The following is a 15,992-nucleotide window of genomic DNA, read 5'->3' as shown; positions in this document are numbered from 1 at the left end:
CCGACCCCAGGCCAGTCTCCCAGTTCCACGAGGTGCCTGCTCACCATCCGCAGAGTCTGGCCGGAAGGTGATCTTGATCTCAAACTTCCTGTAGGCATCTTTGATGGTGGGAAGTGGCAGGAAGGAGTAGGGTGTCTGGGTGAAGTAGGGTATCACTCGCTCTGCAGAGAGAAGACTGTCAGAGACCCCTGTGGGTGAGTTGGCGTATGTTCCCCATTAGGGCCGGAGTGCTCCTACCTGGCACCTGCAGATAGGCAAAGGCTTTGACCTTGCCCTGCCGGTTGGTGGCAGTGCACACGTAGGTGCCGGCATCCTCGGGGCGAACTGATGGTAGCATCAGCATATTGTTTTCCAGGCGACTGTCGGGTGGCAGGTCACCGTCCACCTACAAATATTGGTACTGAATGCCTGGCCTTGGCTCATGCCCCTACCTCTGCCCCAGGCCGGTCTTCAGGTTGGACTTTCACTCTTGATCAGGTCCCCTGGCACTGAGTTGGCTCAGAGCTCGTCCTGGCCTGGAAGAATGTCGCCTGGCACCTGCCCAGCATTTACCTTACTCCAGGTGATGGCAGGCGTCGGGTAGCCTGAGGCCATGCACGGGAAGACAGCCGCAGAACCGGCAGGCACTCGGATCTCCGGGGGAGTTGAGATCTGGGGCAAGGCTGAGGGGACAGACAGAGCCATCACATAATGGCATTCACACAACTTCATGCCACCTTATGTTTTTCTAGTCTTCATTTGACTCTGCAAGAGAGGCACTGTGCTCACTGTGTGAATGAGGGGGCTGTGACTTTCACTCCTGCTTGGACAGAGGGGGCCAGGCACAGTTGCAGCTCAGGCCCAGGAGAGCTGACATCACTTCGTGCCTGAGCAGACCTCTGTACAACCGGGACCTCAGAAGGGGGACTAGGCAGTATAAGTGAGCAGGACGAGGTGAGTCTCGGAGTTTGGAGTAATAGGAATTGCCTTTAAAGAAAACAGGTTTGTGTCTACCGTGTGCCTATAGTGTCTTTCCTTCCCAGGATGTCTTTTTATTTATTTTAAAATTATGTCTATTGGCCTGTTCATACTTGTGTGTGTGTGTCCACATGCCATGGTATGTGTATGGAAGTCAGAGGACAACTTGCAGGAGTTGGTTCTCTCCTTCCACCATGTGGGTCCTAGAGCTTGGCAGCAAGTGCCTTTATGCTGTCTCCACCTCCCTTTTTAAAAAAGCTGGGTCTCTCATAGCCCAGGCCGGGTCTCTTCCTGCCCTGTGTAGCACAGGGTGACCTTGAACTTATGAATCCTCTTGCCTTCACCTTGGAGGTGCTGAATTATAGGTGGATAGGTGTATGTTGATTGACTTATTTTGAGATGATGTCTTATTATGTAGCCTAGGCTGGCCTCAAACCCAGGCTCTTTCTTCCTCAGTCTCCTGAGCGCTGGCATGGCAAGTGTGCACCAACACTCTTGTTTGATTTCGCACCGTCTGTTTCCACCGTAAGGTCTACCATCAGACTAGGGTATGGGTCACCTCCATCTGAGTAAGGGCTACTTTTTCCCTTCCTCCTCCTCCTCCTCCTCCTCCTCCTCTTCCTCCTCCTCTTCCTCCTCTTCCTCCTCCTCCCCCTGCTCCTCCCCTTACTCCTCTTTCTCTTTTTTTTAAAAGACAGGATTTCACTATGTACCCCGAGCTGGCCTGGAACACAATATGTATAGACAAGGCTGGCCTCAAATTCAGAGACTGGCCTGCCACTGCCTCTGGAGTCAGTGAGCCCAGAGATCCCCCTGCCTCTGCCTCCCCAGAGTGCTGGGACGAAAGGCACGCACCACCACATCAGGCCTACTTTCTCTTCTTGATAGCCCTTGGCACAGAGCCTGCTGGGACAAACACTCACATCCATTCATTTGCTGGGAAAGCTGTCCCTTAAACAGGAACACAAGGAGATCCCCGGGAAAGCATAGGAGTGAGTGACACAGCACCATGGAGCTGGCAGCACTTCAGCGTCCTGTCCCTTCCAGGTCCCTTCCATAGTCCCTCAACATCTCTACCTTGTACTAGCAGCAGCACGTGGGACTGGGTGGTGCCCGCAGCGTTGGTAGCTGCACAGCGGTACTGTCCTGCATCAGCCAGCTCCACGTGGGCAATCCTGATGATGCTTCCGCTTTGCACGATGCCAGGCCGTAGGTGTCCCCCGACTTTGCTCCATGTCACCTGAGGCTTAGGGTCACCCAGGGCCAAGCACTCAAACTCCACAGAGTGGCCGACTACCACAGAGTGCACGGAGGTTCGGACGTTGATGAGCACGGAGGGCAAGGCTGGGGGAGGGGCAGAGTGGTGAGCTGGGCTGGGGGAGGGGCATGGTGGTAGGGAGGGGCAGGGGGGTTGAGCCAGGCCAGAGTGAGATCAAGTCTGGGAGAAGGATGACTCGGAGCACTGCCACGCATGACATATTCCATGAGCGATATAACGTGGTCACGCGTGCATCCCTCGTTAAACCTCTGTTTACTCTCGTACCCAAGTAGCTGGTAATTCAGCCTTTATTGCTCTGCTGAGCACCCACTCATGCGCTCATCTCCCTTCCCTTCCTTGCAACACTGATCACAGCCATTACTCCATACAAGGTGCAAGCAAGGAAAGTGACCCGTGCTCACTTACGGGGCTTCCTGAGGAGCAGAGGCAGGGTCATGCATCACCCCTTTCCTTGCTCATCTCTGGCCCTGCTCTTTGCAGAGGCCTGAAGCCACCTCCTACCTTGAACGATCAGCTGGGCAGTGGCCTGGGCTTGTCCCCAAGGCCCATGGGCCTGACAGACATATGTCCCTTGGCAGCTCTGGTCTAAGTTCTGGATTCTGAGAAGGAAGGAGGGTGCCGTCAGAAGTAAAGGCAACAGTTTTGCATCTGTGAGTTAAAACAGAACTTGGGGCTGCTGAGATATGGCTCAGTGGATAGAGGCGCTTGTCCCTGACCTGAGTTTAATCCTTAGGTTCTATAGAGTGAAAGAGGAGAGCAAACTCCCGCAAATTGTCCTCTGGTCTACACACAAGTACATGCATATGCACATGCACACACACAGACATACATGCAGGCATGCATACACAAACATGAGATAGACCAGCTCCAGGACCAGCATCAGAGACCAGGATGTAGGTGGGCAGGATGATGCACTACATCTATCTATCTATCTATCTATCTATCTATCTATCTATCTATCTACCTACCTACCTACCTACCTACCTAACATCTATCTATCCACTAACATCTATTTATCTCAACTATTTATCTATCTAATCTATCACCTATATATCTATCTTTATAACATCTATTTATCAATCTATCATCTATCTATCTAATCTATCACCTATCTATCACCTATCTATCCTATCATCTATCTATCTATCTATCTATCTATCTATCTATCTATCTATCTATCTATCTATCTATCTATCCTCTATCCGTGTAATTGTCATTGAACTTAAGGCCTCACCACTGTAGGCCAGTGCTCGACCTTTTGCTTCTATTTTCACTATTTATTTTGAAACACACTCTCAATTACGTTGTTCAGGCTGGCCTAACTCACTCTGTTGCCTTGAACTCAGGATGCTCCTCCTTCAGCCTCCCTATTGCAGGCCTGTGTAACAAGGCCCGGCTACCACAGCCATCTCAAACAGATTTTCTGCTCTAAGGCTCACTGTCATACTGGCACAAAGTCTCACAGGGAGCAAACTGCAGATCTCTTGATCCCAGAGCCGTTGGCTTGCCTTTAATGGGCACAGCGGCTCACATCTGTAATCCCAGTTCTTGAGAGGTTGAGGCAGGAGGATCACAGCTAGTTAAGAGGCCAATCTGATCTACATAGTGAGTTCAAGCCAGCCCAAGCTACAGAGACCTGGTCTCAGAAATCTTATACCAAAAAGCAAGCAAAACCAGAAGCGAAGGAACACCGACCGGCCACTGTCCATGGCCTTCTGGGCACAAGGAAAGCATCAAGCATTTTGGAGACAACAGCACTTCAATTTCATAGCCTACAGCTGTGAAAACTAAGGCCCAGAGAGGACCAGCAGCTCACTCAGGGACATTGCTCTGAGGTGGGCCCCATAGGCAGGTAAAGTGACTCAGTCTTAGTGAGCCTTGGGCTGTAGGGGATGGGCTGGGGGAAGCAGGGCAGAGACCAGTCTTCACCCAACACCGGACTCACCTGAGGACTCCATCTTGTACACTGTGTCCAGGAGGCAGCTGACCGCCCTCCTTGAGCCAGCGAAGGTGGGTGCCACGCTCATTGGGCACAGCACAGTGGAACTCAACGCTGGCCCCTATGTTCCGGGTCTCTAGCTGAGGAGTGACTTGCACAGTGGGTGTGGATCCTCCTGGGATGGAAGTGTCAGGGAGATTGCTAGAGGAGCCTGTGGAGACATGGGAGATTCAGTTATCCATTGACTGATTGGTTGAGACAGTGTGTCACGTAGCACAGGCTATCTTCAGACACTATGTAGCCAACGATGACCTTGAACTTTGAAGTTTTGATTTCCCTGCCTGAAAGCTGGGATTACAGGCAAGTGTCCCCACGTCTAGTCAATGTGGTACTGGGGATCGAACTTGCACGTTAAACACACTCTCCATCTACTGAGCCACAAAGCCAGACTAATGATGTGAGGTTTTATGATAGGAGTTTGAGACGAGGATCTGGTGTCAAGACTGGTACTGAACTCCTAGGCTCAAGTGCTCCCTCAGCCCCGTGTCTTGATACGCTTGGACAAAGGTACACACTGTCATAGCTGACACAGATGGTTCTTTCATACACATGGATACGTTATATCCCTGACACGCTCAGGTACCAGGACACCCTCATCTCAATAATTCCAGGGACATTCTTCTGTCAGCCTCTCCAGCCAGACGACAAAGTCCTTTCAATACAGAACAACTCGCCTGTTTACTTATTCAGTCACTCATTCGATGCATGTAAGGGCCATGGTGGGGTGGGGCTCTGTTTCTCAGAGTTTGGATCCTTGGCAGGGAAAGTGGCTTAAGACAAGAATGATTGGGAAGGGAACACATAAGATGAAAAAAAAAAACCCACTGAGGTTCAAGGTGAGATAACTTAGCTAAAGTTATCTCTGAAGCCACAATCTAGGCTCTTGACCAGTGAGCTGGGTGTTCGGTTGTTCCTAGAATTTCGTGTCCAAAGGGTTGTGAGGCTCTGTAGGAGGCCGTAGCGATGTTAGAGTCGTCATAGATACACTGGGATCCTTCGGCTTGTAAGAGATGGCCCAGTCACTCGTTCTGTTTCAGTCACGTGTTTACTTTAGTTTCTCTGGGCCTGTAGTGGACAAGCTTGGGAATTTTGGGGACAATGTGGTCCAAGTCCTACATTGAGTGTCGTCCCTGTCTGGCAGGTGATGTAACTTTCCTGATAAGTACTGAGTAGGTAGAGAGCAGACTGAAAACAAGGGAGCGAGAACAGAGATGGAGGGAGGGGTTTCCTGGATATGGAACCTGCCTCTGGCTTTAGAGAAGGATGCTCGCTGGAAATGGGTAAACAGGCGGAGGCCTTTCTATCCCAAGTGTACATGCCGGTCAAGTAAAGGCCTGTGGGGAGGCTGGCTCCTGGCTTCCCACCAAGACTCTGGTTCCTTACCTTGGACCAGGACTTGAGCAAAGGCCTCCGCGGAGCCCACCCTGTTGGAGACCTGGCAGCGGTAGCGGCCAGAGTCTTCGGGGACTGTGGGCTCCAGGCGCAGCACCTGGTTCCTGGCAACCGCCTTCTCGGGGAGGACGCCGCCCACAAGGCTCCACTGGTAGGTGAGCGGGGGCGTGCCGTGAGCCAGGCACTGCAGCTGAACCAGGTTCCCTGGCTGCGCCGAGGTATGTTCTGGAATTATGGTGGCATATGGAGGACCTGGGGGACATGCAAAGAGATCGGGTCAGAAAGGGCAGAGGCCACAGTAGGAAGCTGGATCCAAGTAGCGCAATCAAGCACATGGGGTCCAAGGGGAGACATGGGTGGCAGCCAGGGTGGGCTCTGGAGTCTCCCGATGGATGGGGATCCCGGGGTTCTGCCCAGGGAGGAGATTGGCAGGAGAACATAGGCCTCCATGCAACATTGACTGAAGTCCAAGGAGAGGGTACGGGAGCCTTACTCTCCACATGCAGGACAACGGTGGCTTCAGTGTGCCCAGCAGAGTTGGTGGCGTTACAGATGTACTGTCCTGAGTCCTGCTGGGCCACCCGGGGAATGACCAGTGTGTTGCCTTCTATCCGGTGCTGCCAGGGCAGTGGGGCGCGCAGCTTGGACCAGTGGATGGTGGGTGGAGGGTTGCCTATGGGGTTGAAGATGGCACTGGTCACTAGGTTGTTCCAGGGACCAATCAGGTGTGGGGGTGATAGGAAAAGGTCCTAAGTGACCCGATCCTCCAGGGGCTGGCTAAGTGGATGTTTCTGGGATATGAGAATCTTCAGATGCAGTCAAGCCATGGGGCAGCCCTGATCTGCCTTTCTGTGGGTCCCCAGCGCACCATACCCGTGGCTGAGCAGTGTAAAGTGGCCGTGTGGCCAGCCTCCAAGGTCAGCTCAGATTCTTCAACTTGGACCTGGGGAGCCCCCGGGGCCACGGTGCCAGTGTCCACGATCAGCTCCACTTGCTTCTGTGCTGTGCCTAGGGCGTTCTGGGCTTGGCACACGTAGGTGCCTGCGTCTGATGGTTTCACGGATGCGATCTAAAAGAAAGAAGTCGGGTTTGGGGGGCGTACAGTAGACAACTTGGACATGGGTCCCTTCCTTTGATTTGTGATTATTACTTGTTTTCTGAGCAGTGGTCTCATGTAGCCCAGGCTGACCTCGAATTCTACACTTGGTGATCTCCTGAGCCTCCTGCCTCCACACCTGAATGCTTCAAGTACAGGCAGGGCTTGGTTCACAGTAGGCAAGCCCTTTCTCAACTGAGCTGCATTCCCCCGGTGCCTTCCTTCCTAGCTCTTCTGTGTGCTGCTGGACTGTTCATCCTTCCAACTTCCCATGGAGTCTGTCCATCTGCTTAGGTTCCAACCTACCTATCACTCAACCACCTGTTCCCTGGGCTTCTGTGCCATTCCTTCTCCTTTTCCATCTTCCACCTTCCTCCTCTTCTCTGTCCACCTACTTATGCCCCCTTCTAGGCACCTGCCTCAGTCAGGCCATAGAAAAGACCTCAGATGCACACACGGAACAAACCACGCTCACCTTCAGCATCGCATGGCTATTCATGAGCCCAAACATCCGCGGCTCCAACTTGACAGGGATGCCGAGTCGGGTCCAACGAGGGGAAGAGCGCGGTTCTCCAGAACTGATGCACTCCAGGGTGATGTCCTTCCCCATCTTCACATGCACAGGGCCCTCGGGGAGCACAGACACCGTAGGGGGCCCTGAGAGAAAAATGACAGGCAGAGCTTTGGGGTACACTCCAGGCCACAGCTGAATACCATTTATGTGACTGCTAATGTACAGGGTGTGCAGCGGTGGGGCAGGCTTTAAACGTGGAGAAGCTGGGCTGGCGAGAGGGGCCAAGCCATAGGTGGGTTGGTGTCTCTTACCATGCACGCTGAGATTGACGACACTCTGGGCCATACCATAGACATTGGAAGCCACGCAGCGGTAGGCTCCATGGTTGCTGGGCCGGGTGCCCACGATGGTAATGATGGAGCCGTTGGGGCTGATGTGGACGTTGTCTGTAGGGTTGCATTGGGGAAGGGTGAGGTTAGTGTCAACTGTCTCTCAATAGGATCTAGAATCATCTTGGAGACAGACCTGTGAGGGATTATCCGGAGTGGGTTAATTGGCGTGGGAAGACAGTTAACATAACTGTGAAGAAAGCTATTCCCTGAGCAGAGGATTCTGGCCTTTATGAACAGAGAGCATGAACGGAACATTCATTCATTCGTTCGTTCATTCATTCATCTCTCTCTGCTTTCTGACTGTGGATGCCAGTGAGCAGCTGCTTCAAGCTCTTACCGCCTTGACTTCCCTGCTTTGATGGACTGTAACTCCCAAGCTGGGACCTGAAATAAGTCCTCCCCCAGAACCCCCAGTTGCTCTCCTCTGGGTATTTGATCATATCAACACTATAACGGAAGGCAAGGGAGGGAGAGCCCACTGTTGATCCTTTGTGCCAGGGCGTGGGACTTGATCAAAGATGGCAGAAAGTGGGGGTCCTTGGAGTCTCCTGGGTCCTGCTCCATCTTTTACATGGCAACCCTGATCCATCACAGAGGATGGTCCTTCCCTTTGCCACCAGCCCAGGCAGCCAGACACTCACCCTCCAGCTCTTGGTCCCGAATCTTCCACTCAACCTTGATGGGCGTTGCTCCCTCGTGAATAAGGCACTTGAAACTGGCATCTTGGCCCTGCTGTACCGTGCTGCTGGGTGGTTCAATGGAGATGACGGGGCTTCTGAGGCCTGCAAGGTCAGACACCGGGCTCAGTAGGCTGCCTCTATCCAGGTAGGTCCTGCCTAGGCTCCAGGCTCCCTTCCCCACTCCTGGCATCCCCCCCCCCACACACACCCCGCACTCACGGAAGGAAGAGTTTTGGCTGGAGGGTACTGTGAGCTTGAAGGAAGCCTCATGCTCAGGGTGGGAGCTACCAGCCACTTGGCACACGTACTCGCCGGAGTCAGCAGGGGAGAGCTGGTAGAGCCTCAGCAGGGAGCCATGAGTCTGCCAGAGAGAAAGAGAAAGAAGCCATCAAGGGTTCTGGAGAGTCAGGAGCTAGGCCTCCAGCGCTGTGTGGAATCTCTGAAATCAACCCACTCTCCTTACAGAGGAAGAGGAAGCTCCCTCAAATGCAAGCTGCCAAACAATGCTAAAGGGTAAAAGCCCAGGCCTCTCCGTCTGGGGAACAATTCCCTGACAGATACCTGGTTCCCACGATCCCATGAATACTAGAGTCTGCATGAGGCTTAGGCGCAGAGGAGTCTACGAGAGGAGACGGTGCCTACCCTGGGTTTCTCCCCATCCTGACCTAGTTACCTGGTGTCGGGCAGGCAGGCTGCTCCCTCGTTTGTGCCATGTGACCTGGGCATGGGCTTGCCCTGGTACCACGCACTTCAGATCTACAGTCTGCCCTTCAGTCAAATGGGAGGAGGAGGACTCTATGTAGACAGGCTGGGCCAGGCCCGGGGCTGTTGGCACAGAGATGGGGAACAGTTAAGGCTCCGGGTGTGAGGGCAAGGACTTAACTGTGGTGATTCTCTTAGAGGTGACATGGCCGAGCCACATCAGCCAAGGAAATCTCCCTTCCCTGGGTCCACAATGTTTTCTTGAGACACAGGACTGGGTTTTCATTGATTTAGGAATATAAGGCAGATAGAAGTACCTCACCCACAGTCGCTTGTCACTCACCAGGGATAGGGCTGGGTTCAGAGGCCTCGATGGTGACCAGGACAGAAGCCTCCAGGGTACCTGAGCTGCCCGTCACTTGGCATGAGTACTCGCCAGAGTCCGCCGGGGACACACGGTTCAGTCTCAGCATGTGGCCATGGACCTGCACGGAGGGGAGGGAGTGGGGAAGGGCTGGGCCACCCTGGGCTACACAAAACTGCCTTATGCCATAGACAGTAGAGTTCAGGAGGTAGGGTCTTAGAAGAAGTGATGTCCTCTCTTATAGCAAGGTGCTGGGGACTGGTGGCGGTCCTGTTGTGTTCAGTCTGTTTGCAACCTCTTGTCCCTAGTGGCTGTACAAAGTTCCCCAAACTATCACTGACTGCTGGGGCCAACCTCCCTTCAGGGATAGGCTCAGGAATGGGGAGGAGGGGGCACGTGCTTGCTCCTCCCAGGCTCTGTACCTGGTGCCCAGCGGGCAGGCTGCCTCCACGTTTGTGCCATGTGACCTGGGCATGGGCCTGCCCAGGAACCACACAGCTTAGATCCAGGGTCTGCCCCTCAGCCACTCGGGAGGAGGAAGTCTCGATGCGGATGGGCGGGACTACACCTAAGGGATCAGTGATTAAGGCCTCTTAGCCTACTGGGTAGACTGAATCGATCGAGGGCTTCTTTCCCTTTTAAGGCCACTCAGATCTGGAGGGTAGAGCTCTCTGACGATAGGGGTGGGGTGGGGTGGGGGCCTTATTTCTCCTCACCCACCCCACCCCATCCCTGGCAACTCTGAACTCTCAGAGTCACTGTGCCAGGCCTCTCTATGGAGTCGCTGACACTTCCCAGTCTCCAGTAAGATGGTAGCTAAGAACTCAGACCTTGGGGCCAGACCTCAAGAGGTCAACTCCCAGCATGGCCATTTAATGTGTGATCTTTGGAAAGCTACCTCAGTGCCTCGTTTCCTAACCTTAAAACGCAGAATGACGGCACTGCCCCAGGGCTAACAGGATGAAATGTACTACACGTGATTGGTTAGTGGGCAACTGACAATTCAGACATCACATCTGATTGGAGTTTCCATCCCGGCTGGGTCCCAGTTCCCCATGCTATCCCTCCCCGTGTTTACCTTTAATTGCATCGCTTTTAAAACCTTGAAGTTCTTAGCCTCGCCCCAGCGATAACTACCCTGAGCCACAACAGATCTGAGGTGCCACAGTTGTTGCTATCCCACAGCTAGTACACACTCCTTGAGAGACACACCTCAGATGACTGCTAATACCCTGCAGGACAAGCTCAGGCCTTTGGGCCCTCACTGAATGGCCTGTTGGGTAAGATAGCAGAGGGTAGGAACCTCACTATTCTTTTCCCTTGAGGACAGCAAGGTGGAGAGGCCAAGTTCTTTGTGTGACATCCCCAGTTGGGACCCAAGCCCACGGATGCCACACTTGCAAGCTTGTGTTCTCAAGCCCTGAGAGAGACAGGACCCACACGACACAGCCTGGCTGTCTGTTCTGTAATATCAAGGGTGGGCTAGAGACAGGAGGCAGAAGTCTGTGATCAGCTGCCTGCCAGGTCTCAAAGAGCTTTTCTTCTGCCCAGCTCAGCTGCTGTTCTCTCTCCCTTGTCTCTTTCGCCAGACCCATACAAGGAACCTCACCAGGGATGTGGACATTAGCGGCAGCTGGTGTAATCGAGACCAGGACGGAAGCCTCCAGAGGGCCAGAGCTGCTCAGAACGCTGCACACATATTCGCCCGAGTCGGCTGAGGACACCTGGTATAGCCGCAGCCTTGAGCCGTGCGTCTGGCCAGGGGTGGGGCAGAGTCAGAGGAGCAGGAATAAGATGTCAGGCAAGAGCCTCGGAAGGTTGGGAGCCAGGGTCCAGCTTCCCAGACAGGTACGTGCGGCATCCCCGGCAGCACTCTCAGGCCTCCCTCCTGGGCTCCCGGACAACGTCTCTCATTTCCATTTCATACCTGATGATGAGTGGGCAGGCTACCCCCTCGCTTGTGCCATGTGACCTGGGCATGGGCGTGCCCAGGGACCACACAGTTCAGATCCAGGGTCTGTCCTTCGGCCACACGTGAAGAGGAAGACTCTATTCTGATGGGTGCAGGGCTGGCGGGGGCTAAGGACAGAGGAGTGCAGGTTGGCCTGAGTCAGATTCTCAAGTGGGGTTTAGATTCCACAATGCACAAAGCCTGTAGCCCAGGACAGTCTCAGCTACTCCCTTGGCAAGCACCAACAGTGAGCTAGGCTCTGCTCTAAGGTCCCACATCCTTGACCAATTCATTTAACCTTCCCAATTCCATATTCTGTTATGATGGAAATGTCCTTTTATGTGGACTTTATTTATTTATTTATTTGCTTTTAAAAGATTTATTCATTTTATTTATGAGTACACTGTAGCTGTCTTCAGACACGCCAGAAGAGGGCATCGGATCCCATTACAGATGGTTGTGAGCCACCATGTGGTTGCTGGGAATTGAATTCAGGACCTCTGGAAGAGCAATCAGTGCTCCAGCCCCCTGGACTTTATTTTTTTTATTTACAGGTCCAAGCTGTCATGTTTGGCATAAAATGTAACTGTGTGCTCCTGTGAGTGTGTGTGTGTGTGTGTGTGTATCAGCCTTAGGTGCTGTTTCTCAGAGCCACCCATCCTGATTTTATTTATTTGTGTATTTATTTATTTTGGAGACAGGGATTCACTCTGTAGCCGAGTCTGGCTAATCTTGTCTTTTTGAGATAGGGGTCTCTTACTGGCCTGGAATGCTCACCAAGGAAGCTGAGATGGCTGGGCTGGCAGATGAATCCTCCTGTCTGTCTCCCCCATACCAAGGTAGCAAGCATGTGAGATCCCATCCAGTGTTTTTATGTGGGCTCTAAACTCAGGTCCCCACAGTAGTGTGGTAAGCACTTTACCGACAGAGCTAGCTCCCCAGCTTACAAATCATTTTCTTTCTACTTTTTCCTTCTGCAGTCCTAGGGTTGCTTCTAGGATCTTTGGCATGCTGGGTAAGCGCGTCAGCCCTGAGCTACTTCTCCAACCTTCTTCTCACTTTGATTTTGAGATAGGGTTTCACTAAGTTGCACAGGGTGGCCTTGAACTTTGGATTCTCCCGTCTCAGCTTCTCACCTAGCTGAGATTATAGGCCTTCGCCACCAATCTTGGCCTGTTAACTATAATCGCCACCCAAGGCTGGTGGGAGCCATTTAGATTTGAGTTCTTTACGGATCCGGGGTGAATCTGTTTCTCTGTTTCACTGTCAAGGAGTCTGAAGCTCGGGGCAAAGTGTAACTTAGTCCTGAGCGACACAGCAGGATCTGAACACAGATGCTCTTTGGAAATCCTTGCTCTTGCCTACACCTAGGTCTACGGGCCTCAACTCAAGGCTTCTCTTCCCAGGGGACTGTGTGTCTTCCTGTCCCTTTCCTGGGTCAGAAGTCAGACTCACCAGGGGGGCTGTTGGTGCTAGGGGAGACCGAGATCATGATGGAGGTCTCCTGGGCATCAATGTTGTTGTTGGCTCGGCACACATACTCGCCGGAGTCAGCCACCGACATGTGGTGTAGCCGTAGACGAGAGCCATGGGCCTAGGAGAGGTAGAGATAGAGCAGACACAGAGCTGAGGTCAGCAGCCACAGGGCCCCTACTGACTCCAGCTCCCCTTGCCAAGCCTGCTGAGCCTCTATCTTCTATTTATTTATTTATTTCTGTGTATATGTGGTTGTGTGAGTGTGTATGTATGGGTACGAATGCTGTGTCTATAAATGTGCAGGTGCTGGTGCATGCGCGTGGAGACCAGAGGAGGGCGCCAGATGTCCTCCACTATCACTGTAAGCTTTGTTGCTTTGAGGCGGAGTTTTGGCCATCTAGACTGGCAACCAGCAAGGCCCAGAAGCATCATGTCTCTGCCCACTTCAATGTTGGGATTACAGGTAGGTGCAGGACAATACCTGGCTAACACTCACACATAGGTGTGGGGACCTGAGTTCAGATCTCAGCACTTGCTCCACCCAGGCTAGAATGGCCTGGATCTTTTACTATACAGAGGAGGATAGCTTTGAAAACCCCCCTCTCCCAGGCTGGGTTTCATTGTGTAGCCCTGGCTGTTCTGGAACTCACTCTGTAGACCAGGCTGGCCTTGAACTCACAGAGATCCACCTGCCTCTGCATCCCAAGTGTTGGGATTAAAAGCATGCCCCGCCAAAAAGGCGTGCACCATCAAAAGCTCGCACTTTGAACTTCTAATCCTTCTCCCTTCAGCCCCTGAGTGCTGGGACCACAGCACAACTCCTGGCTCTTGGGAGGAAATCCTCACACAAGGCAGCACTCTACCAGTTGAGCTGTGTCCCTAGCCTGCTGGCTGCCTTTGGCTACCCAAAGTCCAGATCACTGGAGTGTACCGGGCATGAGACAGAGCCCCACCACCCTGAGAGATCCGAGGGCCACCCCAGTTTACAGTTCCTCTCAGTACCTGGTGTCTGAATGGCAGGCTGCCCCCACGCTTGTACCATGTGATGGTAGCCTGAGGCCGCCCGACCACCACACAGTTCAGATCCAGGGTCTGTCCTTCCGTCACTGTGGGAGATGAGGTCTCAATTCTCATTGGTGGGGAGACACTGGGCACTGGGGACACAACAGGGTCGGGGAGAGAATACAGTCAGACAACAGTGCTGGGGACTTGTGGCTCCCCAGGGCTCTCTTGCCCAGCCCCAACCACCACATTCTCACCATGGGATGGCCCTCTGCTCTCGATGGTAACGATGAGAGAGGTCTCCTGGGAGCCAGCGCCGTTACTGACGTGACACACATACTCTCCGGAGTCTGCTGGGGTCACTTGAGGGATCCGGAGGCGGGAGCCCACAATCTGGAGGGGCAGAGGGCAGCAAATAGAAGCAGCACCTAAGTATCGCTAGGCGCTGTGAACACCGGATTCCGGAAGTCCCCCTCCCCGACCTGGCTTGGGTGCCCAGCAGCCTCAGTGCCTTCTTAAGGCATCTAGCGTGACACGTTCTGAGTCCTGTGGAAGGAGCCTCTAGTCTTTGTGTTGTTCCTATACCTCATCTCTCCAAAGGCCTCCTGAGTGCCCACAGTGGGTCCCGCTTGTCACATCCTTCTGTCGTTTAGAATGTCAGCTTCCCTTCCAACTACCAGCAGTATGAGGGCTGACATCTGTCTTACTCTACTGGGCTCAGCAGTGCCAGACACAAGCAGTGGCTTCAGCAACCTCTTTAGAGGAGCTGGAACCAGGACCAGCAGGATGGGTCTATAACCTAGTGCCAATCCAAGCCTACCGAGCAGAGATGCTCAGTGTTTGTTGAGTGACTGAATGAGAGCAAGGGCCAGGGGCTAGAATCCACTCTGGACTTCCTACCAGACTGCTGCCCTATCTATTGGCTCTGTACCTGATGCCGGCTGGGTAAGCTGCCTCCGCGCTTGTACCAGGTGATGGTGTGGGGGGTGAGGCTGGCAACCAGGCAGTTCAGGTCCAGAGTATGCCCATTGGCCAGCGAAGGTGACGAGGATTCAATGCGCACTGGGTGCACCACGCTCTGGGCTGCGACGAAACAGGATGCAGGCTGTGGGTGCAGCTGGGCCCTTCACAGCCCCTGCTACTCACTGCCCTCCCTAAGACACTCACAGTGGGAGGGGCTGAGGGTCTGCTGGATGGTGACAAGGATAGAAGCTTCTTGGGTGCCCGAGCCACTGACGACTCGGCATACATACTCTCCAGAGTCAGTTGGGGTCACCTGGAGAAGTCTCAGTCTTGAGCCATGTACCTGGGAAGAAGGGGATAGAGGCACCAGGCTCAGAGATCAGCATGGCGGTCACCCATCAGACTCTGGTTGCCTTCTCTGGCTCCCTCCCCGCAGCCCAGTTAGCTAGTGATTGCACAGGTTAGGACCCGTTAAGTCCCCTTGGGCCTGCCACCGGATGCACACAGGGCCAGCACTCATGACATGGACATCCACTCGAGAGATGACCTTAAGGATCAGAGAAGTGAAGGAACTGGCCCAAGGTCACTCAGCAGGCAAGTGGCAGAGTACACCTGAACCGCTGTGCTATGCTTGCGCTCACAGCCTGTGTCTTTTCATTCCCAGCTACCAGGGCTCGGCTCTTTTGTTTTCTTCCTTTGCTTCCCATCTCCTACCTGATGCCGGGCAGGGAGGCTGCCCCCACGCTTGTGCCAGGAGATCTGGGGGTGAGTCTGCCCAGAAACAAGGCAATTCAGATCCAGACTCTGCCCCTCCGACACGTGGGAGGAAGATGATTCGATTCGGACTGGAGGGATGACCCCAGGTGCTAGCAATAAAGGGTAGAAGGTTGGTCTCCAGCAGCTGAGAGATGAATAGGGTCAGGGACTCCTGGACTCATGGAGGTACAGTAGGCTGTGTCACCTCTGGGTCCTGCCATGGTCGCAGCGAGGAGCCTCCGTGTGTGATATCCAGCTCTATCCACTTTCCCCATCCCCTCTCAACACGGCTACTTACCAGTGCCTGCAGGCTCAATGGTCACCAGGACAGAGCTCTCCAGAGGCACGGCCCCTCCCTCCACTCGGCACACATATTCTCCTGAGTCCACAGGAGACACCTGGTGCAGCCGCAGCAGGGAGCCATGGGTCTGGCCAAGAGAGTATGACATTAGGGGGATTCCTCCCAGGA

At 53.7% G+C, this 15,992-nt stretch overlaps 1 protein-coding gene across 5 annotated transcripts in view; it reads right to left on the bottom strand.

Annotated features, from left to right (window-relative positions):
• Hspg2 (perlecan (heparan sulfate proteoglycan 2)) overlaps positions 1-15,992 on the bottom strand; it is a 101,880-nt gene that overhangs the window by 11,156 nt on the left and 74,732 nt on the right. For 4 of the 5 annotated variants that reach the window (XM_030253228.1, XM_030253229.1, XM_006538573.2 and 1 more), the window contains 25 exons: positions 15,822-15,951; positions 15,482-15,633; positions 14,972-15,110; positions 14,736-14,887; positions 14,062-14,197; positions 13,805-13,956; positions 12,782-12,920; positions 11,303-11,454; positions 10,985-11,129; positions 9,798-9,943; positions 9,355-9,496; positions 8,983-9,134; positions 8,529-8,670; positions 8,271-8,411; positions 7,549-7,683; positions 7,199-7,380; positions 6,501-6,696; positions 6,121-6,300; positions 5,619-5,879; positions 4,182-4,386; positions 2,738-2,835; positions 2,035-2,301; positions 553-662; positions 238-385; positions 45-161 (listed from right to left, as the gene is read on the bottom strand). In XM_030253228.1, coding sequence (XP_030109088.1) covers positions 45-161; positions 238-385; positions 553-662; positions 2,035-2,301; positions 2,738-2,835; positions 4,182-4,386; positions 5,619-5,879; positions 6,121-6,300; positions 6,501-6,696; positions 7,199-7,380; positions 7,549-7,683; positions 8,271-8,411; positions 8,529-8,670; positions 8,983-9,134; positions 9,355-9,496; positions 9,798-9,943; positions 10,985-11,129; positions 11,303-11,454; positions 12,782-12,920; positions 13,805-13,956; positions 14,062-14,197; positions 14,736-14,887; positions 14,972-15,110; positions 15,482-15,633; positions 15,822-15,951 — 3,919 coding nt within the window. Of the gene's footprint in view, positions 1-44; positions 162-237; positions 386-552; positions 663-2,034; positions 2,302-2,737; positions 2,836-4,181; positions 4,387-5,618; positions 5,880-6,120; positions 6,301-6,500; positions 6,697-7,198; positions 7,381-7,548; positions 7,684-8,270; positions 8,412-8,528; positions 8,671-8,982; positions 9,135-9,354; positions 9,497-9,797; positions 9,944-10,972; positions 11,130-11,302; positions 11,455-12,781; positions 12,921-13,804; positions 13,957-14,061; positions 14,198-14,735; positions 14,888-14,971; positions 15,111-15,481; positions 15,634-15,821; positions 15,952-15,992 lie in introns of all 5 variants that reach the window. The other variant, NM_008305.3, reaches the window with a different exon arrangement.

This window comes from Mus musculus, chromosome 4, assembly GCF_000001635.26.
Source record: "Mus musculus strain C57BL/6J chromosome 4, GRCm38.p6 C57BL/6J".
NCBI lineage: Eukaryota > Metazoa > Chordata > Mammalia > Rodentia > Muridae > Mus > Mus musculus.
Note: the sequence above shows the minus strand (reverse complement) of the source record. Positions and strands in the feature narration are given on the sequence as shown.